The sequence below is a fragment of the Apodemus sylvaticus genome, chromosome 2, assembly GCF_947179515.1.
Source record: "Apodemus sylvaticus chromosome 2, mApoSyl1.1, whole genome shotgun sequence".
Lineage (NCBI taxonomy): Eukaryota > Metazoa > Chordata > Mammalia > Rodentia > Muridae > Apodemus > Apodemus sylvaticus.
The window spans coordinates 45643452-45671113 of record NC_067473.1 but is presented as its reverse complement, the minus strand read 5'-3'; the positions used below and the strand labels follow the sequence as shown (position 1 = coordinate 45671113).

The 27662-nt window shown below is 39.5% G+C and overlaps 1 protein-coding gene across 5 annotated transcripts in view; it reads left to right on the top strand.

Moving 5' to 3' along the window:
- Tspan12 (tetraspanin 12) overlaps window positions 1-27662 on the top strand; it is a 65513-nt gene that overhangs the window by 12376 nt on the left and 25475 nt on the right. For 4 of the 5 annotated variants that reach the window (XM_052173283.1, XM_052173284.1, XM_052173285.1 and 1 more), the window contains 3 exons: window positions 1544-1626; window positions 2503-2638; window positions 24427-24501. In XM_052173283.1, coding sequence (XP_052029243.1) covers window positions 1544-1626; window positions 2503-2638; window positions 24427-24501 — 294 coding nt within the window. The remainder of the gene's footprint in view (window positions 1-1543; window positions 1627-2502; window positions 2639-24426; window positions 24502-27662) is intronic. The other variant, XM_052173288.1, reaches the window with a different exon arrangement.

Genomic DNA, 27662 nt, shown 5'->3' with positions numbered 1-27662 from the left:
GCACACCCAGTGCCACGCTCAGCTCAGGGCCTGGCTATTTGTCACTGCGTCACAGCTGTCCTTCAAGTTCGTCCACAATTCACCATAGGTCTCTAGAAGGTAAGGGACCTTTAAAAATAAATTGTTTTCGCATTCAGGCCTAAAATAATAGTCGAGTTCTTAGTCTTTTAAAGCATCTAATTGATGTTAAAAATTTCTCTGGTTGTCTGCAAATATATATACATACATACATACATATATATATTCAAAGCAGGCCATTGTATTATGTTGGACAATCTCTTGAATTTCATTTAATCTTTGATGGTGTTGCCTTTCTTTTTTAAAATCTTTATTTCAGTATCCACTACTTTTTATTTTTCAAGTCAAAGAAATAAGCTCATTTGTCTTGTGAAATAATCTCATGCTCTTGTTTTTATTTAGTGTATCCCAGAAGTGGTACTTAAAGCTGTACCTTGTATTTCATTCCCATAAACTGATACAGTTGGGTGTTTAATTGGGTTCAAGTTGGACTTTTTGGCAAAAACACTTTATATCTATTTCTGGGTACAGCTGATGGCTCAAACCCTGAGACCTACAGTGTCTGATCGCCTCTGTTATTGAACTGGATGGGTGGTTGGCTCTGATATCTGCAGTCTTCTCCTTCCACTCTCCACACCTCTCTCAGCCTCTGCTGTGGCAGTGGTCCTCAGCCCTGCCAATGGATTGTGAGCATCTGTAGGGCTGACACCTAGGATACTTTGTTGCTACTCCAAGCTGGATTTTGGGCTCAGGATTTGTTGGAGTTGTAGGTGACTCCATTTTGTCTGGCACTGAGGAATTTCCTGTATAGTTTCAATGTTTCAGGAGATGTTAAATGGCGTGCCTGCATTACGTAACAGCTGAATGCCTGACTAGGTATTCTGCTATTAAAAACCTCACTCCATCTTTGATTCTGTCTTTATACTATATAGAAAAAAATAGAATAAAAATAAATAGGAGATTCATGTCAGTTTATTCATATCATTATTCATTCTGAATAATGATCTGAAAGGCCATCATGTTATAATGACCATCACTGATTTTGGAACATATTGATGTTTCAAACCATTATAGTCATTGCTATTGCTATTATTCTAATGTTTGCTTTTTGTCAGTAGAAGCTTCTTCTTTTTTTTTTTTTTGGTAGCTTCTGTGATCCTTTTGATGATATCTAATTGTTCAGTAACCACATTTGGTTACTTTTACAGATGATAGTTTTAGGTTCATCATATACATTTGCAAATTGAATTGTACTTGGGGATTTCTGGACTGCATTTGAAGTCACCAACTTAAGAGGTCACTTGCTTTTATCCTGTTTACAGATACTCTATTTAGTGGATATGCATAATTACTTAGTGGAATAGCCAGATATTTATGGTACCAGTAAAATTCAATAGAAATCCAATATGTTATTAGGAAAAACATCAAATTGTATAACAGACTCTCCATTTAAGCTTTTTCGTCTTGAGGCGAACGCTGCATACATCTCTGGTAACAGGTTTGTTTGTTTATTTCTTCTCTTTAGTTGATGTCCATCAGTGTCTTGGCAGTTTCTGCTTGGATGAGGGACTACCTGAATAATGTTTTGACTCTAACTGCAGAAACAAGGTAGGCTTTAATATTGCTATTGTATTCTTTCAATTGCACTCTCCAGATCCACATGTTTAAAGATCTTTGCTCTGAGCTGTTTATCTGGTGGTTCTCCTCCACCATCCGGTATAACACTTTTTCCTGCACTGTAGAAACTTACTTTCTATATTTCCATTTCCCCCCACATTCTCCCTAAGGAATACCACTAGTCCTGTAGGACAGTATGTTACAATACATGGACATTTATGGGCTTAGTAACACACCAATTGTCTGGCTTGTCCTCTGCTCTGATGCAATATATACCACTCTGAATCGTGGCCAGGATCAAGTGAGAAGAAGTGTTTTTGTAAAGCCCTTAATGCAACAGAGCTTATACGCACTGAGTAATGGCTAAGTTTCATTATCACCACTATGCGAGGCTCTGGTTAATGACTACGTATGTCCTAGCAAAATGTTCTCTCTTTACCTTCCCTGGGATTATGCCTCAAATCCATGATATGTTCCTGTTTTCTTCACATTGGAAAATGATTAGTTCGGAGGGAGAAGAGAAGTGCTGTCCAGAGTCAAAGCTCAGAGAAGAAGGCAATTCCTCCCAGTTGGTACCTCGTGGAATTCACTTAGGCTGGGGCTACGAAGCCTAGATGTAAAACGTGTTGGGGTAGAAATACTGCCATTTACTAAAATGTTCCACAGAACTAAAACAAACGTAAAGCCGGCAAACAGGCACAAAGCACAGTAATTCTGAAAATAGCTATGAAAGCCACCGGCTTTTGAAGAATGCTGATCTGGAGAGCGGGAGGGAGTTCGCAGCAGCGTTTGTTCTACGGTATTGAGAGTGTTACAATCATTTTGATAGCGTTATGTTTATCTTCTGATATGATCTTCCTCTCTTAGGGTAGAAGAGGCAGTCATCTTAACTTACTTCCCCGTGGTTCACCCCGTCATGATTGCTGTCTGCTGTTTCCTCATCATCGTGGGAATGCTGGGATACTGCGGAACAGTGAAAAGAAATCTGTTGCTTCTTGCATGGGTACAGTGTTTCTAACTTCTCTTTACCATTTTTAAAGCATCATGTGATAATGCAGAGTCCATAACTATAGCAGCAACTCTAGAAGGTGCTCGCTATGTGGCATCCTGTAAAAGGGAACTTCCTTTCCCTAAGAGAAGAGATGATTTTCGTACAAATATTTACTGTGTTCACATGGTGAGGGAGGGAGATACGTATGTATGCTATTTAATTGTTTCACTCGAGGTTCTGCTTTAAAATTTTCATTTGAAAATAATTTTTTTAGTGGCACAGAACTTCCTCCCTTCAAGATCAGAGCTGAGATGTCGAAACGACAATGTCCTCTTTGAAACAACCCACCTGGCCATCCTATTTAGAAATTCACGTTGTGAGATGATATGGAAGGTATATTGTAATTCCCATGCTGCTATATATGGTCTGGTGGGTACCAGAGATCCTGGGTTTCTTAGTTACTGTTTTGTAAAAAAAAAGAAAAAAGAAAAAAAAGAATCCCCTGAAGGAGTTGTACTAAATTATATTTTAAATTGATTTTACTTCTTCAGCTTCTAGAATTAACCTTATAAACAAAAACTGCTAAACTTTTAAAATTAAGAAGGAGAGTCAACTAGAGTAGTTTACATGAAGATTTCTAGAACAGAGACAGTGGCTTTCCAGTGCCATTGGGCAGTGAGCTTGCTAACATGTAAATTGCGGCCGTGTGAGACTCTAGAAAAATTAGTTCATCCGCTATGTTCCCTTCTTGGCGGTGGGCCTCAGAATGAGTAGTTTGCTCACGGATCTGGAACTGGAGATTGAACTGGATCTCTCCAGATCAATCCTACTCTTCAGATAAAAGACCTACTCTTCAGCACTTTGAGTATTTCCATAGGGCACACACTCCTAGCATGGCTAATTTCAAGCTACCAACATGACGTCACTCAACGTGAGGCCGGTGTGGGATGAGTACAGACTGGCTTTCCGTAGCCAGCATGCTCACATCGATGCTTGCCAGGCTGGCTGTGCCAATCCAAACAGACTCATGGTGTGAAGCAGAACGAGGCTTTAAATGTCACAGGAATAACCTTGGATACATATCTGTAGGATTCATGGAGAGTTACTGCCAGGTTGGAGAATAGGGAAAAAACTGTAGCAAATAAACCATACGAGGAGAGTGAAAAAATGTACCCAGCACCTTAGTGCACATGTACGCACATAGAATAAGGAGGAATGATTGATGGGCTTTAGATCTTCCAATGCTTCTAAAATACTTGGGTAAATTTAAGAATTCATGTGACTGGGTTGGAGAGATGGCTCAGTGGTTAAGAGCACTGACTGCTCTTCCAAAGGTCTTGAGTTAAATTCCCAGCAACCACATAGTAGCTTGCAATAATCTGTAATGAGATTTGATGCCCTCTTCTTGTGTGTCTGAAGATGTATACTCACACACAAAAAACAAAAAAGAATTCATGTGAATGACTTTATAAAGTCTCCTATAATCTGAATACTGTGCAAATATTTTGAAGGCAAGAAAATCTCAGCAGCCTTCTTAAAAACCACAATGCTTCAACGATCTCTCAAGACCAGTTTCTTTTATAATCAGTTTAAACATGAGTGGTATCTTCTACTTTCTTCCAACTTTTACTCTGAATGGTCTCTGGGAAGTAGTACAAGGTGAAGTGGGACAGGAATCTTATGGAACCACAAGAACTTGTGAGAGCACATCTTAGAAGCCATTATGAATTCCATTAGGCTCTTTCAATGGTGGCAAAAGAAGCCAGTGGAGGAGCTGGACCTGCTACTCGATGTAGGGCCAAACAGGAATGTGTGAACAAGTGCCAAAGTTGTGTAGGAAAAGGTCCTATAAAACACGAGACACATAAAATCACAATAGGTGAGCCCATAGGTGCCACCTCTATCTTGGGTCCTCTTTCTTTCGACCATGTTTGGGAGTCCAGTCTTTATTCTCATAACTTCTCTATTCACAGCAAGCTTCTAGACCTTGCTCTGCCTAGATTCAAACACAGCTTCTCCAATGCTAAAAATCAACTGTGCTCTCAACTCCCCATGGTCCATCACTCACAGCTAGTATGTATCTGCGACTCCTCAAGCTGCCTACTCCCAGCCTCCTCTCTGGGTTCCCTCTGCTATAATCAGTTCCTATGGGTCCTGGTTCTGCAACCCCAGGAAATCAGCCTCCTTTTCTGTACTTATTTGGATGGCTCACGAACCAACTCTCAGGACCTTCACTTTTCTGTCTCTACTATTGCCTACTCTAACGCAGTGTAGTTGGCTAAGTCAATGTACCATGATTATAGTTCTCTGGTTATGCTCTAAGACTTTGATAGCCTCCCTATTGGGTAGTGAAGTTTAACCAGCATCTGGAACTTGCATCAAGCCCTTCTGTAGCCAAGCCTTTGTCTGCCAGTTTTAGTTCTTTTACCTATGTTCTTATTGTCTAGTTAAGGTGTATTTTCTGATCTCTAGACATATTTTCTTCTTGTTTTCTATGTTTTTATTTTTGCTGTCCTTTAAAAATTCTTCTCTTAATACTTTTGTCTAGTTATTACCATTCCCGCTAAACTTTATCTGAAATGTTATCTCCTGGAATAATATTGACAACCAAGAGAAAAGTACTAGGTGATATTTCTAAGATACGTTTCATGCCAGACACTGTAGAGTTTTACCCAATGAGTTATATGAAGATTCTTGCATGTATTAAACAACCTCATTCTCCCACAACTTTAATGAGATAGGTACTGTTATTGTCAAATAATTTATATGAGGAATTGAGACTACAGAGATGTTAAGTGACTTCTCTGAGTCTGCATCGCTATTAAATAAAGAATCGGCTGCTCAGACCGCAGCAACCCAGTTCAGATGACTTATATTTTGCTGTTTTACTATATCAACACCAAGTTTTCCTAAGTTCCTTGTAATGTATGTCGCAGCATGTAAAACATTTTAGATGTGATTGCTGACTTCAAACATGACGGCAATAATACGGGGCAACTAAATGTTAAATGAAGTGCAGAAAACTTAGTAACCAGACCAAGGTCACTGAAGGGTGAGGACCATGGCTGTGATTCAGACAGACCTCAGTCATTCTGATTGCCAAGGGCAATTCTCCATGGGCCTTTTCTCCAACTTGTAATTCCAAAGAAAAATTTCTTACTATGTAAAATTAGTCAAAACTATCATAGTTTTTGAGCAACCATTCACTTTTTCCCATTATTTTAATAAATGTTTATTAAACACAAGTATGGGCATGAAATTAGAAGGCTGTGTGTGTGTGTGTGTGTGAAAGAGAGAGAGAGAGAGAGAGAGAGAGAGAGAGAGAGAGAGAGAGAGAGAGAGAGAGAGAGAGCCCATCAATCTAAGATGTTCCCTGGGAGAGAAAGAGAGGAGCAGGATGATGAGCCCTGCTGTTTGGAAGGCTTAGATTACAGAGCAGCTTGATGTAGGGGAGTCAAGTCAGTGGATAATGTGACACTGTTAAGTCTTGGGTAAATATTTGGGAAGCAATTCTCATGGCTTCCTCTTTTATGTTTCTTTGCCTTTTATCCTAATTGGGAATAAAGGAGGTTCATTTCTTTTATTTTAGATATAAATATTTAAGAATTCACCATGGGTTCCTCCAATTTGTCTGTGTCCCTGTACTAGGACTGGTTTCAGTGTTAAGACTTATTAACCAGATTAGTGTGAAAAGCTACTTTTACTTTTTTATATTTTTTTCAAAACAATTTGTTATTTTTGAAAGCTGGTATGTCTTTTGAATGGTTCTGAAAACAGTACCTTCAGTGCAACTGCAGATCCATTCAAGTAAAGTAAAAGCGTCATTATCCAAGAGTCCAATTTAAAAAAATAATTGGAGGGGCTCCTCATTCAAGAGATCAGTATAACCAAACTACCCTTGCCATGCCCCACCCCCACCATGCTCCACCCCGCAAGAAAGACACCAAAACTAATTGTCTGTAAGCAAACAGGCTACCTACTAAAAACTTCTGATGAATGATCATCAATATGACCCTTGTCTTGAATAATTGGTTTATAGATGCAAAGGGCTAAAGCACGAGGTTTAAGATGCTAAGATACAAGATGTACAATTAAAGTTAAGATAAATAATAGATAATGCTTTTATGTGAGTATATCATGTGCAAAGTTTAGAATATACAGGTACCAAAAATATTATTCATCATTTATGTGAGATTTAAATCAGCATTCTGTATTTTTTTTAATGAACATGGCCACGCTACTCCAATTAGTTATGTTTCTCCTCTATTTCTGGTGCTGGAGATAAAACCCATCAGGCACAAGACATGATACAATTGAGCCCTCGGTTTGATCTTAATAAGTATGACACTCTCATTCAATAAGAACAGATCTTATTTCTTTTTTCAAAAGATTTATTTTCATGTGTATAAGTGTTTGGCACCCAGTACATATGTGTACCATGTGTGTGCCTGGTGCCTGCAAAGGTCATAAGAGGTCATTGGAACCCCTATAACTGGAGTTACAAATAGTCATGAGATTTTATTTGGGTGCTTGGAACCAAACCCAGCTCCCCTCTAAGAGCAGCAAGTGCTCTTAACCATGGAGTTATCGTTCCAGCCCCAGAAACACATATTCCTATGAAGAGATTAAGAGTAATTAAATTCTAATTACAATGAGAACATTTTCATTTTCTCATAGGTCAGAAATGATTGGGAAAAGAAACTTGGACATGCAGTGGTTTTCAAAGTAATTTCAGTAACACAAATTCCTTCAATTTTTCAAAGAGAAACTGAAGCTAAATGGAAATTGGTTTTAAGCTTTAGATAGGTACTGCCCAAGGCTTTAGCGGTAGACTAAATGAAATTCATTTGTTATTGCAGTTCTGCTCCACTATTAGGGCAGGCATTAGCAAAGCTGTTTCAGCTCAGGGGGAATGTAAACACACTACCGGACACACACTTACAGAGTTAACAGCAGCTGAATGCAGCCATCAGATAATCATCCACTGTGGAAGGCTAATGTTTCTGCTCCCTTGACCAGCGCCGGAGCAGCAGTCAGGCACTGGTCAGCAAAGCTGGTGGTCCTGTGAGGACCTGTGAACTCTTTTAAAGAAAGTTATTTATCATCATCTTCATGTCTTCATTCCAAATAATTTGCATAGGCAATTAAAGTTGTGGAAGCATTTCAAACACTTCCTTAAAATATGCAGTGATCGAACCAGTACTGAACAACTTCTTTCGCAGGAATCACAGAAATTTTTAACAACCTCAGGGGAGTTTCCTTTTCTCTATGGTGTTGTTTATAATCACGTTATAAAGTAGGGCAGTGATGGCACACATCTTTAACCCCAGCACTTGGGAGGCAGAGGCAGGTGGGTCTCTGAGTTTGAGTCCAGCCATGTCTATGGAGCAAGCTACACAGAAACACTGTCTCAAAAACAAAAACATAATACAAAAACAATACATATTTATGCAGCAATAATTTTTTTACAAGTCCTTGGTTTAAAATTTTCTCTTAAGCAGTTACATTTTTTATAGTTATAAAGCTGTTCATAAGTTATCAAGTTAAAATGAACTACTAGGCTGAATTTATTTTGACCTTGTTTGGAGTTTTGGATTGAGAACCTAACAAAACTTTACTTCTAAATTGAGGACCCCTGGGTCATTTCCACATGCTCTCCATGCATCAAGGTTCACCCTCTCCTTCTCAGAAAATATTCATGATGATTCGCTTTGGATAGACTCATTACAGAAGAGGAGAAGTACCATGCCTGGAGATACACAGCTGGCAATGCTGAGATTAGCATTCAAATGCAGTCAGTGTGCAAAGCCCATGCATGCTTCATTGCAAGGTAGTTATAGTACAGTGGATGGGCTTTGTGGGTCAGTCAGTGCCTAGCTCTCCATTGTCTATACCTCATCTTTTAAACTATCATCTTTACATTCGACTAGGACATTTTACCACAGTTACTCTCCATAATCATGTCAAAGGATCAGACAGGCTCCTTTCCTTTCTCCCTCTTTCCCATTGTCCTCTTCTTTCCTTTTCTTCCTTAATCACATGCACCACATTTGCAGCCTGGGATGGGCGTTTCAGAGACAAAGATGAAAGGGGCAGAAAGATAGAACTTAATTCACAGATTAAATCTATGAATAAATTTCCGTGTGAATCCGAAATATGGAGGTATGGAGACCCCCCCCCCTCAAAATTTGTTCAAAGGAGGTGACTCTGCTGGGTGTGCTGGGACTTTTCTGGTGGAGAAGGGAAGGAGGGGGCGATCTAGAGCCACGTGAACAGTGGGGCAGGTGAAGAGTCATGATGGCACTTGACAGACTGAAGCATTTGCTATGGCTGTGCAGAACTGAGAGAATACGGTGAAGGTAGTCTAGTTGTGAAGCCTTTGTCGGAGTGCCCACATTCCTGCTCCTGTAGATTCTGAGAGCTACTGGCTAGAAAGAGAGCTAGTGAGTATTCCCAATAGGGATGAGATGACTCACGTTTAGAGTAGTAGGCAATTAGAAGCATGGCCATGTGTTTATGCTTGTTCGAGCCCCCATGGCCTGTTCTTTGACTATTTCTGATCTTTAAGGAGCACTGATGTCTCTGTCTATAATTATGTCCCAAGGAAGCATATAAGCAGGCACAGTTGAAAGTAAAAGTAGTACCAGAGACTAGACCCCCAAGAAAAGTGCCTGAGACTCACAGCCTTGGTGTTGGGCCTTTGAGATAAGACTGTGAGTGCTCATTGACCCCAATCTCTGTTTGTTTCAGAGACTGAAGAGGAAATGGCTCTAGTTTTGACATGCTGACCCGTGTACTCTTCCTGCGTGTTCTGTCATAGGAAGCACACAGGGGACTTTGTTACATACTGTTTCCTAATTCCTTTTGAGATACTTTTAGTTAGAGAAGAGCCTACAGGACAGGGGCTGCTCTGAGCGTAAGCCTGCATCCATTGACTTAGGGACTGCTCTGAGGGTGTGCAAAGTTTAAAACTACTGTGTGTGTGTGTGTGTGTGTGTGTGTATGTGTGTTTGTGTGTTTTTGTGTTTGTGTGTGTGTTTGTATGTTTTTGTGTTTGTGTGTGTGTATGTGTGTTTGTGTGTTTTTGTGTTTGTGTGTGTGTGTGTATGTGTGTTTGTGTGTTCTTGTGTTTGTGTGTGTGTGTGTGTTGCTAACTCATCTGCTGTTCGCTATTCCTGCTTCATGTCCTGTTGTCTTGAGGAAGGCGACAACTGTGAATTGTTTTTGTCCTCTCATTTGCTTCCTTGTTGCTTCTTTTCTGAATTTCTTTGGCAAACATCAAGTAGTAGTTACTCATTTAAAATCACATAGCTCTTAAACAACTTGAGAGAAACCACCTGTATCGCACAGTATTAAAAGCAGGGCAAATCAGGAATGTAAAACATGAGAAAATTAAGTCCTGTAGATCAATGAAGAAACTAATTTTCAGATAAACTACTTAGACAAACTCCGTAATGGTTAGCGATATTAATTACTAAGTAATATTATGAATGCAAAGCCAATTAGGAATTTAATTGTTTAAAGGTGGGGATCCAGATGCCTTTTTTCTTTGTCAGATAAAATGTGGTAACCAGCCATGGTTATATGGTCATAGGTTCAGATGACCTATATAACAGCTTAAATAACAAGAGTAAGTTATTTGAATTTTATTTAAATGCAGAAATAATTTAGTTGTGCCCCCTCTTTTAAGCAACACACAGAATTACTCTAAAATAAATGGCCATTCTTTTATCTTCTTTAGATTGTGATTACTTTGGTTTTTAAAATGTTAGAGCTTGCAAACTACACATTTGCTTAAAATGATTGCAACCGTGAAGACGTTGTAGCAACAGCATGTCAAGAAGATAGGGTTTTTTGTTAGAAGATACCTGGTGATTTAAGTATTATTTCTAAGTATAACTGTGAATAATTTCAGGCTCTCTCTCAGCTATCACCCTCTTTAAATATTTCACAATTTTAAGTTCTATTTAGGCTTTTGCATTACTGAGTTTGAAGCACGGACTGAACAAAAAATGGAACAATTAGACACTTGCTGTTTATAATTAAAATATTTTAATTCCATAAACTTCTTTTGACTAATTAAAGGCACTTGGAAAGAATTGTGATGAGCAATTGACTTATTCCATGGAGGGCATTTAGTAAAGGAGCACAAGGATGTGTCTGAGCTGAAACCTGAGGACTGAGGACAAGGAAGGTGCTGATAGGAAACGGTGGGCAGAGGCAAGGCTGTGGCTACCAGGGCCCTTGCAGGGAGCAGGACACTTTTGAGAAACTAAAATGTTAATAGAGCAAGTCTAGTGACACTAACCTGGACCCCTGAGATCTCTCAGACACTGGGCCACCAACCAGGCAGCATACACCAGCTGATATGAGGCTTCCAACACATATACAGCAGAGGACTGCCAAGTCTGAACTCAGTCAGAGCAGATGCACCTAACCCTCAAGAGACTGGAGGTCTCAGGGAGTGGGTGTGTGTGTCTGGTGGGGTGAGGACATCTTTGTGGAGAGGGAGGTAAGAGATATGGGATGTGGAACAGTCAGAGGGTGGACCAGGAGAGGGGATAAAATCTGGACTGTTAAAAAAAAAAGACTAAATAAAATTAAAAAAAAATAGTAAAAAATACAAATGAAGCTGTTGGTTGCAAGGACCAGGAGCGTCATAGTATACCAGCTGTAGCTGAGGTGGGCAGTGGGAGGATTGGGTTAAAGACTGACAGTCCTGAATGTCACATGAGTGAGAGGCAGTCTGAAGTTTTTAAACCGAAGAGCGATTCCCTCTGGCTACTGTGTGTGCTCTGTTACTTTGCCATCTTATGCTCAGCAACCTGGAAGAAAATGACTACGTGACCCTGCGTCTCCTGTTTAGAGAGCCTCTTTTAATGATAGAAGAGAACTTAGAAGAGATTCTTTAGTACTCTCAAGATGCCTCTATTCTTAAACTTACCCATTGCAAATAAAATTGTAGCAGTCTGAGTATCCACAGTGCACATGTGATCGCGGAAACACAGCTATCAGGCTAAATTGACACCAGGAAACTTCATGCTGGGCTAAGTCGCTTTGTGGAGACAGCGAGCACCTAGAGACCTTGTTGGGAAGTGCAACTATAGTTATTTGATATGGTCTTGGATTTTTCAAGCCTCAGAGAAAATTGTTCCAAAGACCCCAGGACATGAGAGCACTTACCTATTACAGGCACTCGGAAGGCTAAGGGAAATAGATTTCAAATTTGGATATGGTCTGTGAAACAAAGGGAGAAACTCCACCCACAGAAAATTATGTTAACAGTGAGCTTGCCTAAAGGATTGTGGGAGAACTGGCTAACTTGACTGAGTTAATGCAGGTTGGAAGCTTTGACTTGAAGATAACTGAGATGCCATATTCAGTTGTCACACGTTTGTTCATGAATGCAGGCCCCCAAAGCTCATGATTTTTAAGAATTGTTCTAGTTGAATATTTGTTTGTAACAAAGGTGTATTTTTGGAAATTGATGTGGTTCAACTCATACGTTTCCTGCTATCATCTAGACCAGTGCTTCTCACTTTTTCTAATTCTGTGACCCTCATGTTGTGGTGACCCCTCCAACCATAATGTTATTTCCTTGTATTCTCATAACTATAATTTTGCTACTGTAAGTAATGGAAATATTTGATATTCAGAATAATTGATTTATGACCCTAAGGGGGTCACGGCCCACAGGTTGAGAACCACTGCTCTAGTCTGAATTGTTGCTGTTTTACCAACTTGAGATTTCATGATTTTGCCTTTCACATGTGAGTTTCCTCCTTTGGACTCTCACCGCGACTGCCAGTCAAACTGTAAGACTTCACAAGAATTACTTTCTATTATTATTAATTATTATTATTTTATAAGTTAGGCGCGTGCGTGCGTGTGTGTGTGTGTGTGTGTGTGTGTGTGTGCGCACTCACAACAGATAGCATGTGCATGAAGATGCCACAGAACAGCTTTGGGCAGCTGGCTCTCCCCCTCTATCTTTGCCTGTGTCCCGTGGCTGGAGTGCCTTTACCCACTGAACCATCGCACTAGCCCGAGAGCTCTGTTCTTGCAGCTGGCTCTTGGCTTGTCTACTCTCAACTGGACTACAGTTGGTTATCCTTTTTTACATGACAGATATGTGAATAAAAATGTGGTTGACAATGAAAATGTAAAGGTATAAGTGAAGATCCATGGCTTAGGAATAGCCATTCTAATTATAAGGAAGTTCACTGTAATGTATGGGACAGGTATGCGTTTGAAGGACAAGCTAAATCTACCTGCGTGATGCTTTTATGTGGGAGTTTAGTAAAATAGAGTTATATATATATATATATGTGTGTGTGTGTGTGTGTGTGTGTGTGTGTATGTATATGCATATGTATATGATGTATATATACATACATATATATCACAAACATATATATATATGTGTGTGTGTGTGTGTATGTATATGCATATGTATATGATGTATATATACATACATATATATCACAAACATATATATATATATGTGTGTGTGTGTGTGTGTGTGTGTGTGTGTGTGTGTGTGTGTATTTTAAGGGAACATAGTCTTCACTCAGGAAGATAATATATTTACTTGAATAGGTTAAAAAATATAAAAGAACAACCCTGTTTACTTATAACACAGATTTGTCTATGTGGGTTCAGCTAAATGAAACACCTATTTTCTTAACACTCTTTCTGGCAATACCAGGATTGAACCCAGTGCCTCATGAATGCTAGGCACATACTCTATGACTAAGCTATAGTCCCCAACAAATTTTTTAATACTTTCTTTTTTAACACACACACACACACACACAGATGTGCGCACATGTGTGTGTTAGTGTACAAACATAAATAGATTGGTTAAACTAAAGGTAAAACAATCTGGTTGAGAACCTGCTTTCACAGTTGTGAGATTTTTGAGGTTATTAAGTTTTAAAGCTGAGTTTTCAGACTTTAGTGTTTTCCCTTTTGAATATTATCTTTTTAGACTTCTGGTTTGACCTGCTACCATAGATGCCTGCCACTCTGCACATTTGGCTGGGTTGCATGCCATCCCGCTCTGGATCATTGAGTCTAGCGTTGGGTTGGCTATGTTGCTTAGGCAATATCTAAGGCAACTTTCTATTTGCATGTTTGTGCACAGGTTCTGGGAATAGGGACCCATGTCTCTCATTCTGCGGAATGGCCCAATAATCTATAGCCGTTGCCTTTTCAGAGACCAGGAACCGCCTGTAAATTATTCGAGATCTGGCTGAGCTTGCAGACTTGAGCTGACCTAGCTTAAATGGGAACAGAAGCCGTATACATGGTGACCTCTCGAGCGTGTCCAACTGTTTTATTGCCTCACCCTTAATTCCTTCTCTCTCATGATATAGGTCACTGACTCCCCCCAACCCTGGGGAACTTAAACAGCACTCAGCCAGATCCACACAGCCCGGCAGAATTCATTTCTCTGATGAGCTGTTGAAATATCACGTGATGCAAACACTTACAGATTTGAGGCTCACCAACCTCTTTGGGAAAAAGCAGAAAACCAGAAAAAACACACTTGTGATGGGAGTAGGTGAAGGCTCACTTTAGAATCAGTCTTCTACACATTCTCAAACATCAAGCACGAATGCAAGACCAGAGCACGTGAGACCAGAGCATGCAAAGATTCACCTGTGCTTGGATTTCTGCTCACACAGCATAGTTATGAGACCTCAAGGGTGTTTCTTTCACCATACTTGTCCTAGCTTTTTCCAAAATTAGATTAACCTCACTCTGTTTATGATTGTTCAAACGAAGGGCCCTCAGTGTTGCCTTTTTTTGAGGACTAAGTAGGGCGGCATCAGACTTGACTGATGAGCCTGCAGAATGTTCCACGCCTGTGTCCGTTGCTGCTCCGTGTTGAGAACGAGCTAAACAGAGGCTTTGTGTATATGTGTGTTTTAAGCAGCAACTATTCTTGGTCTGTCAGAATTTCCCTGTGAATTCCTAACAGAAGGGCAAGCCATTCCATTATCTTGTACAAATATTTGGCACTGGAATTCCCTTATTTACTAACTATGAGTAATATAATATTTTTAAACCTCCAGTCACTGAGGGAGGAAAAATAAACAGCTGACATTAAGATACTTAGGGCTGAAAGCTTGCAGAGTTCAGTATTTGACAGGGGAGAGACTGGGGTTTATCATTTATCATTTAGCGAACACAAGGCTTTTAATCAACCTTTTTGTTTGTTCAAAGAATTGTTATGTAATGGGGAGAAAGAGTCAAAGGTCTGTTTTTAAAATATTAAAATGTCCAGTAAAGCATGTTGCAATTTGAAATTAACTTTATTTAGGAGAATTGTGTGAATTTTCCTAGATAAGCAAGTCAGTCGTTTGTGGTTTTAAATTATGTCAAATATTTTGTATGCAAAAATCTGTTTATAGCTTAAATTATTATAGTACAAATTAGTTATAAATTGTGAGAGCAGTAGACTTAAATAACTTTTATAAGTGTGGACCATTTTTAGTTTTTTTTAAGTCATAAAGCATTCTCACAAGGTTTGGTGTTACTTGTGTTATTTCTTATTTTCTCACAAAATATATGTAAACATTACAATTTTCTTTTGTCGAAAAAAAAAAACCCATCTTTTCTAATTGGTATTGTGAGAGAACTAGGGTGGATAACAAGTACCTTAATTTTTGATTATGTATACAAGGGTTTGGTTTGGTTTTAATCCATAGTACACACCACATAGTCCCTACTATAGACCTGGACAGGCAAGTGTTAAGTTTACACAGAGTATACTTTCACTATAAGATACTACTAAAATTAAAATATTCATTTTCTACATTTCTCAATGGCCTTCTAAGTTCATATAGGTTTAACATTGGTTTTGTTGGCAAAGATTAGTTTTGTAATTCCAGTAGATTTTCAAAAGTTAGAAATAAAAAGTATTTAGAAAGTCAGCTTCCTTAAAAATGAAAGCTATTTAAAATATTTCATATAAATAGCACAGATTTCCTACTGAGAAAGTTTTTTTTCAAAGATTCTTCATAGTAAAGTAAAAAAGTAAAGATATAAAAAAAAAAATCACTTTCTTTTGTCATTCACTGAAATTGCCTAGTCCTTCCTTATAAAACTTGTAACTAGAAATGAACAATTTTATTGCCAGGGAGAAGCTAATCTAACTACAGTTGAAAGTATAAAAAGGAAAAGAATGTGGAGCTGCTTCCTGCTAAGATTTGTCAGTGATTTGACAGAGCAAGTAAGGTTGTACCTTTCATTAGCCAGAGTGTGACAAAGGAGAAACGGACTTTTTTTTTTGTCATTCAAAACATTGATTTTTGGTAGTCTTTTATTTTTCTGTAACTGAAAAGATAAAGATGGATAAACAGGGCTTATCCCTAGTTTAATTAAAGGTAAGAAGAGCTTTTTACGTTCATATACAGATGTTGTATCTGCACAGTGTGGGTGGGGTGGGGGTGGGGGGGGAGATGGGGGGTGGGGGGTGGGAAAGGGCCAGAAGTCAGTAGGAGTTACTGAGAAAAGCTCCCAATGTTTGACTTTCATATGCACTTGCACATGCCATGCACACACACACGCACACACACACACACACACACACACACACTCTACATACATATGAAAACAAAAGATCTAAAGTAGAGAGGAGTGCTTTCAAATGCTGTCGTCTTGGCATGACATATGACTCGCATTTAAGCATGTGTGGGAAGGAACCATGATGTAGCTGCAAAGGAGAAGGGAGGAGGGGGGAATGTTCAAAATACACTCTCTAGGTGTAAGGAATTCTCAAAAAAAATTAAATATTCCTTAACTTAAAAAGGAAATACTGACAGCCTTATAATTTTTAAATAGCGAATCATATGGGTATATGTAACTCTCTGACATAATACATGATTTGTATATGTATATACGTGTTAATGTGCATCTATGCGTACACATTTGCATATAAATATTCTTGAATTTTGGCTTCCATTCTGATATATATGCTTTGATTATACCCATATGTGGATATATTTCTCCAGTAAGTAAATTCAGGTCTCAGAATTAAGTTGCCTTATTATAGCATTTTGAGCTTCATAATTTTGTTATCTAAATAAATTGTTGTGGGAGATATTCTAATTCATACTGATTTAGGTAGAATGCACATCGTTTTTAAGGAACAATATTTCAGAAGACACCTCGATTACCAACCAACCATATAAACAATACTTTCATATGCACTTTCCGTATTTGGCTAAACTCACTCCTAATTTCAACTACTGAAAGCTTACTTAACAAAAGGAAGATCGTGCCCAAGCGTTTTGGAAAGTTTCTGAATGACATGCATATCAGTTGACTCTAACAGCTCCAAGGTATTTTTCATGTCCTTATAGTTCACAGTGTTTCGGAATGACCTCTTTCAGAATTAATTCATCAAGGCAATGCACCCAGAAAGCACTCTGGTTTTGAAGTCTCTTCTTTTTGGCCCTGGGGCTGCAGGGGAAGATATCTGCTTTAAATTCTTGTCCTCCCTTCTATCAGAGTGCTCCACGGACATAATTTAAAGAGTTAATTCAGTGCTAAAAGCCCTATGAAATATAGAAGTCCTTCACCCCTGCCACTGGCCACTCCCAAAGGCAGCTGCTATTAATTGGGGCTCCGTAGATTCCTCTTGTCATTTACCTACACACCCCTAAATCACATTTTTATGTAATGTTTCTCATTCTTCCAGGCTTAGCTTTAAGCACTGTCCATTGACTTCAGTGAAAGGCGAACGCCTGGTCCTTTCTTTGCCAACCATCTCAGTATGTCTACTCCTCAGCCCAGTGGTATGACAGCTTAGTCAGTGACTTAGTCAGGGTCTACACAAGTAGAACCATGGGCAGTCTATTCACAATAAGCCACATTAAACGGCACATCTATGCTTTCTTCCCCAGATAATGTTTTGTTAAAATGAATAACAATTTCTTATCATAATCTTATATGATTAAATTCTATCCGGTATTATTCATTTTTGTTAAGGTATCAATATACATTGGACAATTCCGTTCATTTTTCAGATGTCTCTGAATGCTCTAGAAACTGCTCCTGTCCGGGTCTGTTGACGCTATTGCCGTCATGGGAGGGTCTTTTACCATTGTGGCATTTCCTGTGCCTGCTCTTATTTTAAATCCCCTTTCCTGGATTTTACCTTGATCTTTTAGTGTAGATGCCCCAAAATGTCTTCCTGAATGCTCACATATTGATTTTAAACAGTGAAGAGTTACAACTTGAAAATGATCTTTTTGTCAGAACCCGCCCACTGTTCTTCAGCTTCCCACTGTCCTGTGTTGTGTTCACTTTTTTGAGTTTTGAAGCTCCACAGGAAAAGTGTAGATTTGACCTTCCGATCTGATTGCACTGTGCCTATTGTCCCCTGGTGTAAGACTATTTTAGAATCTCTGTGGCCTCACCTTCTAGTAGAGATGGGGTAGTCACCCAGTCTCATGGTATTTGGGGGAAGGAAAGGGTTTTCAACAAATCTTCCTCTTTTGGAGAACCATTCACCCACAGAAGTGTTTTGAGTTGCCAGTAGTCAATAGGAATCTAGTTATTGTGAGATTTTGTTTTCCCTTGCAGTCTATCCTTCAGCTTTTTCAGAACCACTAATAGATTTACTCTTCTTCTCTTCTCTCTGCAGTTCCCTAAATATGCTTACTACTGTGTCATTTCATGTTTTGTTTTCTCTGGGATGATACCTTCGTTACCGTTCTAGTGACATTTTAAGAGAGAGAGAATAGACAGGCAGGGCACGTGCTTGATCTGTTTATATTAGGGCAGAATCCCGGTGAAGCAGACATTAGGGAGCCAGACGGTTTCTGTAAACAATTGCCTCTTTAGTAAACGCGTGGATTTGCTGTTGCTTATCTACGCATACAAAGGAGTGAACTAACCTTTAAAAGGGATTGGCAGTGAATGCCCCCTGTTTTTACTGAGAGATACATTTACCACAACTCGCTGAGGCTTTCACCCTTGCCATTTTCCACTCTTCAATGATCGGATGCCACACCATTCCTTGCCTTGCCAGAATTTTCTAGTGGACAAAGGCTAGTCACTGATGACTTGATGCCTGCCACATTGTGGCCAGCCCCAGGGAGTTTTCAATGACATGTTGGTTTGATTGCACACCCAAAGAAGTTGGCTTCCCCACTCTCCACACCATCCTGCTGTAGACATTTTGAAGAAAAGTTCCCGTTGTATTCTTTCCAGACAGATATTTCATCAGAGATTTTAGCAAGTAGTCTTTGGAATAACATTCTGCTGTGGGGATGACACTCAGTGATCTCTAAGGGATAAACAATTCATGATATGACTGTCCTCTAATCATAACGACATAATGACAGCAGTGTTATACTGGCCAAGTGCCAGGAGGTGAGCCTAGTTATCTTACACATAATGCGTGTTCTAAGAGAGTCGATTATGTAATTAATAAAGGCTACCATAGAGTGGTTAGAAAGCAAAGGACAATTATGTCGTTGAATCCTAAATACACCACTGGTAGCAATTCACATTTTATGAAATAGGAAACTGAGTCTTGCTGGCTTGTGGAAGACCATCGAGCTCTTAGTTAAATTAGTTGGAACCTTAAGCCATGTCTATTAGGTCAAGGCCCAATTGTCTATTGCAATAGCATTTTTTCAAAAAAAAAAAAAGACAACAATACAGCTCTACATGTGTGTGTCATGTCCTATTATCAGAAAATCTGAACATATTACTAGATGCTTGTTTAAACATTTCAGTATTTTATAGGTAACACTGGTATATATAACACACATTTTAATTTGGTTAGAATAGAGGGCTTTAACTATTTTATATTTCCTTAAAATTGAATAATTTTACAAAATAAAATGGTAATGAAAATAGTTATATTTGAGTTTCTCTATAAAAATCTGCAATTTCCTTTCTTTTTTTTTTTTTAAATTTCTTTAAAATGCTTAGTTACTAGTAGCCCATGAAGATGGGAAGGGGCACGATGTCTCCTCTCTTTAACTATGGAAATAGTCTTAAACATTTCCAGGCGCACTGGGTTATCTGAGTGTCGTCTACAAAACATACATATAAAACAGAGTGGCAATATTTAAAATACAAATGTGTAGATGGAAATCAAAGCAGTCAGATGTTAACAAGAAAGTCAAGGTTTGAATTAGGTGGGGGAAACCGAAGGAAATGCTGGAGTTGGCCTGTTGAGTTTGCAAACTAAACTGATCATTATTTGCACTGACGTTTATTGAGTACCTGCTGCGTGACAGGTGCTGCTTAGGCACTGGGGATAAAATGATGTTTAAGAATAAGATCCCACCAGCTGGAACTGATGGCATGGCTGCTGACTGATCCCATACTTTGTGGAGAAGGCAGCCAACTGGTTCAAGAAGTCTGGGGGCTAAAACACAGAAGACAAAAAATGCTAATACACAGAGCAAAGGAGAGGAGTCCAATGGTCTGGAGCAAAAGATACAGTGCTGGAGGAAACTGTTCCCCATTTCGGACAATGTACAGGCTGTTCTGGAAGAAAGAGAAGAAGAGTTGGTATTGCACCAGGCTCCACAAAGTAACTTGGTAACCTTGTCAGACAAACCACACGCCCTGGGAAGTTAGTGGGAGAGTCATGCTGAGTGGGACACTGCATACATGCTCCTACTGTGTGGATTCCAGGGCTGTGGAATGTTGTGTGGCCATTCGCTTTATACTGCAGCAGAGTTTGCCCTGTTGCCGATTCCTTAGGTAGCTTCATTCTGTTGACAGACATTCTCATCATGTGTCAGAGTGCTTCAAACCCTACTCCTCAGTGAGAATAGAGACCGGTTCTCTGCACAGCCATCAGTCTTAGTCAGTGACTCAGATCTCAGCAAGATAGAAAGCAAAGGGTAGGCAGAGCTGATTTGTATTTTGTCGGGGACGGATTTGACATGCAGACTGCTCTCGGAGTTAGGTGACTGAGTGTTTCAGATTAAAGTAGTAACAGAGCAGGAATAATAGACAGGAGCATGTGGCATCCTTTGTAAAAATATTTACTTGAATCAAATTATACATTTAATTTTCTTCAAGAAAGCTTGGAAATGTAAATTGGAGTATTTTCAACTTCAAGGGCGAATGAGTCAAGTCTTCCTGAGTGTTAATGGGATAAAGGCAGAGTGATGTTTTTCCTATGTGGGATAACTTGTATCAGATGAAACCACTAGAATTTTCCAGAGTTAAAAGAATGGCCAAGTCTGTGGTCAACAATCAGTTTTGAGCCTTGGAATGAGAGCCTATTTTGAAATATATACATTTCATGTGCATATCTGTTGATATTTAAGCAATGATGATGGCAACTCACTGTAATGGTCCTTTTAAGAAACTGGATGCAGGGGTTGGAGAGATGGCTCAGCTAGTAAGAACACTAACTGTCTTTGAAGAAGGCCAGGGCCTCAGTTCCCTACACCAGGTGACTCACGGCTACCTATTACTCCTGTTCCAGGGAGACCGACACACTCTTCAAATGGGCACCATGGTCACCTGCATACACCCAGGCACATGCACACTAAACACACACACACACACACTAGCAGAAATATAAAGAAACTAGGCCTGATGGAACACCTGCTGTTATAGAAGTGTTGTTTGTATCTATAGGCTTTTGAAGTTCCTCATGTATTAGACATATTACATACATCTGAGTAAGTGCCTACAATCAGGTCCTGGGGCCTTTCCCAGGACTCACCAATGACTCCACAAGGCAGGGAATGAGAATGATAAATCTGGTGCAATTTCAAAGGTTATAAGCTCAGTCCTGAAATCTTCACGATTATCACTGAGGCAGAGTCAAGCTATTTCCTTTGCCAATTCAGCATACAAGCACCACCATGTCCATATTTGAGGTTAGTGATATCTTGCTTTTTTAAGTCCTGCTTTGGTTGTTATCGTGAATGGACATCCACTTTCAAGAGTTCAGGTTAAGAATCCCATAGTGTAATTTTCTCTGGAGTCTCACTGCTTCCTAGCATCTTTTCTTATCAGAGGCAAGAACATTGGTTAATCAGAAAACTCCTACACATTTGATAGTTTTGTCACACATAGTGAACACATTTTCCATGTTGAGATATTTCTTAAACATGAGGAGAATGCCAGCATAAACTGATGAGGAATGCCTTGTTCACCGGATTTCTTCTAGCTGGCCTTTGAAGGCAGAAAATCTTCAGTTCAGTTAGAAACAGCACTTAGGTATGAGATCTGCGTCTTGAAGCTGAGCATACCTGTGTCTGGATTAAATATGCTAGACGTAGAGGTGCCTGGTGAACTGGGAGTCCCTTAGCAAATACCACCTTATCTTCCAAACCACTTCAGTTTCTAAGCTGTGTTACTTAGAGACTATGCAGTTGTACTTTTTGATTTAATGATAGAAAAATGAAGGAAGCAAGTTAAAACTGCTAGCGGTGACTTCCATTTTTAAGTCATAAGGAATAAATACTTCACAGAAACAGAAAACTATCATTTTCTACATCTCTGACTGCTCTTCTCTTTTTGACAAACTTTGAACAAAGATTCTAAAGCTGTCTTTGACAGCCAACTGTCCTGTGTGAGGCAACTCCTTTCTCTGTTTCCACTCCCATCCTCGTTTGGATGTCCTTTATGTAAATCTCATGACCTTGCTTGGTCCGTGGATAAAACAGCCAGAAATGTTTTCAGAGTGTGCATCAGATCATGTCAGCCATTAATGGTTTCATCACATTTAGAATAAAATGCAAACTCCTTTCCCCAGCCCATTGTATCTCAAAACACTGCCTGGCATCTGCATCTGTTGCATCTGCGCTCTGGGTATGCTGCGTTTTGATTAACTCCCTCATCCACAACAGGCCTTTATATTTAGCACTTCCTCTTCCACGATTGCCTTCCCTAGAATGCCAGCAGCTTTACTTCCTCTTAAAGATCACTTTTATTAGGAGCTTCTTTGAAGATTACAGACCATGCAACGCTCTAACCACTATCAATTCATTTCTGCTGTTTTCGCTTATTATTGTTTGGCGTCACTAGAATTTATCAGGCACTAGCTGTGTGATGAAGAACACACTTAGGCGTCTGCTCTTCCTAGAGCTTTGATTAGAAGCAAGGAGACGATCTCAGGTACCACGATCCTGTACTTCCTCCCGATCCCATACTGCGCAGGAAGTAGAATACTCATGAGCTAGTTCGGCTTTGTTCTTTCTGCTGGAATCAGAGGAGAGGACTCGGAAGCTCAATCTCCCTCTGGTTCTCACTGCTTGCTTCCGTAAGGTTGCCTCCATTCATGGGGGTTGGTAACGAAGAACACACAGAACAGATTGCTGCAAAGGTCTAGTCCATGAAATCTTTCGGGCACATCTTTATGTCATGTGACCTACTCTTTACACTTCCTTGTGTGTGAAATGGACTCACACTGTTTCCGGAGACACTAGATTAGATTAGGAACTTGAGAAATAGAACATCATTCAAAAGTTACTCTTTCTAATGAGAGAATAATTTCCAGTTCCATTCTTAGGTACCTGAGTTCTGAGGTTAAGACTTCTACTGGAATGCATTTCTTTCTTTTTTTTTTTTTAAGTTTTTTTTATTTGATATATTTTTTATTTACATTTCAAATGATTTCCCCTTTTCTAGCCCCCCACTCCTCAAAAGTCCCGCAAGCCCGGAATGCATTTCTATTTTTCAAATAGTGTGTGCTTGCGTCTGTACCCACACAGGAGCTATTGCTCCATTCTAGTCTTCTGTTTTAGGGAGATACATCTTTCTCTGTCTATCAATCCAGCAGGTCCAGTTTTTTTGTTTATTTGTTTGGTTCCAACCCCCCAACACACACATTGTTAGGAGGCATTGTTTCCCATTTGTAAGTAGGGTACCACATACAGTCAGGTCTACCGCAAACACCCTCTTTCCTGTCTTCTAAGCTTTTCAACTCACCCCTCAGCCCTTCTCTTTCAAACTAATTATCATCCCGGCATCTAGCCCACCATGTCTTTCTCTTATGCAGAAACATTGAGAGATGCCACCTTATTGCCTATGTGATATATTTAAAGTCCATCAGTAGGTCATCTGTTGTGCTCCATAATCCAGGTAGTCTGCCTTTCTGTTGGTTCTCCTCCGGGCGTGTGCTTATCTTCCTTGATGCTTTGTATTGCTGCCCACGAGACACTGTGTATTTGTTTACATCCTTTTTATTGGCCTAACCTCCTCTAATCTCTTTGTCCAGGGTCAGTTTCCTATTCAGGAATACTGCCTCTTTTATTTGTGTTTTCCATACTGTATTCGGTTTTGTTACCTGTGTGCCTTTGCAGGCCTCCCAAGAGAGCTTCCCACAGTTGAGACCCACTGTTCATCTTAATTTAGCATGAGTAGTTGACATTTTGTTCTAGATCGTCCTTTTTACAAATGTAAAGACACATCCCCCTCCTTGCCAGTACCAAGGTGAAAATATGCACCAGGTGAAATGTTGACCTTGCAGATCACCTCATCCTTTCTAAGATGAACTAGATAATTTTTCAAAGATGAACTAAGATAACTTTTCAGAGAATCTGATTCAGCTCTATTAAATTATACTACATAGCTCCATAAAACCATTGGTATTCGTACAAGATTTACCATAGCAGCTGACCAATGACAAAACATCGGCCATTTAGGTGGGTCCTGATGGTTATCAGTAGCTGGCCCTAGGCTTGGAAAACTATGTGCTCTCCAAAGAGGAGCCTTCTTCTTATCATAGGTAAACACAACTCCTAGTAACATTTGCCTTAGGTGGTGTCCTGTTAACAGTTCCCTCTCTCTTTCTGCAGTACTTTGGAACTTTACTCGTCATCTTCTGTGTAGAACTGGCTTGTGGTGTGTGGACATACGAGCAGGAGGTTATGGTGAGTTCCCAGAGGGACACGATCAAAGTCTGGAAGGACATCCAGGAGGTTGACCTTTGAGTCAGACTCTGGAGAGTGACTGTGGTGCATGTTTGCTACTTTGCTTGACCACATTACATAATAAAGGTGAACATTCCAGATATTTCTGAAAAAATCATGTATATGTGTATATATGTACATATATACATATATACACATAAACACATATACACATATACACATATACACATATACACATATAGATATATACATATATACACATATACACATACACACATATACATATATACACATATACACATATACACAATACACATATACACAATACACATATACACATATACACATAGACTTATATACATATATACACATAGACTTATATACACATATACATAGATACATATATACACATATACACATATACATGTATATATATATATATATATATATGCACATTTCCAAGTCATAATTTAAAATCTTTATCTTGTGATACTGTGATATATCTTTTATTCCTAAATGTAGACATCATGGACAGAGACTAGCCTAAGAGATTGACCCCAGCTTCTGAATTAGTAATGAGGAGGTTAGCCTGAGCTTGCTGGAGAGGGCTGCAGTGCCCCCTTTAATCCCCACCCTTGCTGGCCACAGCTGAGAAAGGAGGAAGCCACTAACTCCTGTTTTCAACACGTGGAGCCACACTGCACTTTAAGGAGTGCCTTTGAAGGCTTGCTGTGTGCTCACCTTGGTGCAAAAGCTCACGGCTTGAGATCTGGCTGCTTTCTTGAAAACAGGAGTTCAGCAGTTTCCCTCTTATTTTGGCCATTGAAACCACTCAAGAAACCTTCATAGCTTCTTTAGAATGAAAAAGGAGTTTTCCAGGTCTTTTCTACCAGTTGCTTTGTCCTTTGTCAATACCAACACACACAGTCCTCCCCACCTCTCACTACATCCTGGCCCTAGCTTGTGCTGGCTACTGTTCAGCGTGCTCACTTCAGTGGTAAAGTTCCTACAACTGTTCCCAGCGTGGCATGTCTGTGAATTCTAGCTGGTGTCAGTGCCTTACACACTCACTATGTTTCCTCAAAACGGTGCTTTTCAATGTTTTTTTCTTTTCTTTCCTTTCCTTTCCTTTCCTTTCCTTTCCTTTCCTTTCCTTTCCTTTCCTTTTCTTTTCTTTCCTTTTCTTTTCTTTTCTTTTTTGCCCTTGGGCCTTCTGGGGAGGCTTTCAGAGTGATTCTTAATCAGATGCATTCCTCAGATCCTGCCCAGATGTGCAGTTAGAATGGTAGGGAGAGATGGAGCCTGAGCACCTGAGGAATTCCTGGTGAATTTTAAACAGCTTCAAGACCTCTTAAGAGAGGGTGAGAATTTTGCATTTGTGTCAGAGATAAGCAGGATCTTAGGCACTTGGGTAATACACTTGAAGTTATTTCTGTTGTTGGTACAATTATTAAAGATTTTGTGGTGAACCTGTGGTGTTCTGAGACTGTGGGTGTGTGGCAGCTACTGCAGGCTAATGTCAGTTCTGCCTCCTGCAGTTTCCCAGTGTCTGCTGTGCTCATAGTGTTCATATGAACAGTGTTCATAGCTCTGTGAAGAAACTCATAGTTCCAACTGGGAGGAGACAGGGAGAAAGACAGAATCTGTGGGAAGGTGAAGAGTCAGGGAATGTCCTCCATAGCTCAGTATTAAATCAAGAACAAAGACAAAAACAAAACAAAATAACACTAACAGCAACCCTTAAACTGAAGTTGACTTGCTTCCTTTCAGTTATATTTTCATGTTATCCCTACAAACTTCATATGTTAAAAAAATAAAATGGGTAGTAGGGCCCAGATTTTTGCTTTCATTCTAAGAAATTTATCTTGGTTTGGAATTTATCTTGGTTTTGGTTTTGAAAAATGACCTACATCCCTGGCATGCAAACAACAGAAGAATCAATCCTATAAATAACTCCTGATTCTTTTAATGTCAGCTTTTGGTTGGGTGCTATTTAGTGATGAAAATATTTTAGGAGATGAGTGACTCTCTATGGATTCTTTTACTTATTTAATATGGAGTCAGGATCTTACTTCCTAGCCCAAGCTAGCTCAGAACTCTCTATGTAATGCAGCTTGTCTTCAAATTCACAGCAATCTTCCTGTCTCAACCATCTGAGTCTGTAGTACTATCATGAAGCTCCACATCCCATTTGTCCTATGGATTTTCTAGTTGGGTTATGAAGTCTAGGCCTTACTGGAACATGCGAAACATTTGATAAAGCTGTGGGAGGCTAAGGATGAGCTCATTTAACCTGCTGGCAGGGTTGCTTTGACTCTATGAAGCCTGAGAAAGCGAAGGAACCTACATTTGCTTGGTCCTTGTTCTGGTTCCCTTGTCCCGTCCTCAGTGTCTTCAGCTCCTGGGGCACTAAGTGAACACACAGCACACTCCATGACATTGTTTTGCTTGGGTAAGTCTTCCCCATGACATCACCAGGAGTGAAGAAGGAAGGACCACTGAGAAGTGAAATGTGGAGAGCAGCCTTGCAGAGAAGAGAAAAGTCGCTAAGACTTTTATTGCTTCTGTACTAATAACAATGTAAAAGAAAAGTGTCATTAAAGTTTATTATCTGCCAAGTTTCGCAGAATCCAGCCTTTACATAGAATGGGCTTTGTGCTCTAAGCTGGTTCCTGTGAGCAAGCCCTTCTCTGTATGCTCTGCTTCCTGGCCAGAGCCCAGTGTGTGGAGCCAGGACCTCAATGGGCCTCTGTTTTCTTGCCACATTTGGCTTCAGATTGATGGTGGTCATGGTGGAAAAACAGCCAGTGTTTGTTTTGGAAAGGAAAAATCTAGTAAAAAAATATTCTATTAACTAAGTCAAGAGACTTGACATCTGTCTGTTCCCTCAGTCTTTTCTTGTTTCCACACACTCACCTCCTATCCAACACCCAGTTTAAAAAAAAAATCTGTCCATAATATTAACGGTTTCAGATGATATATTTCTTGAGAATTTATTTTACTTCCATTCACTTTATGCCCTAACGGATATGAGTTAATAATAATTTATAGTGGGTAGGTTGAACTTTGGCTGGTTTTCTGAATGTGACTAAACCATGTGAATAGAATGTATTGCCAATGAACCTGCTAATTTTTTTTGCACTATGTATTTCCAAGTGATT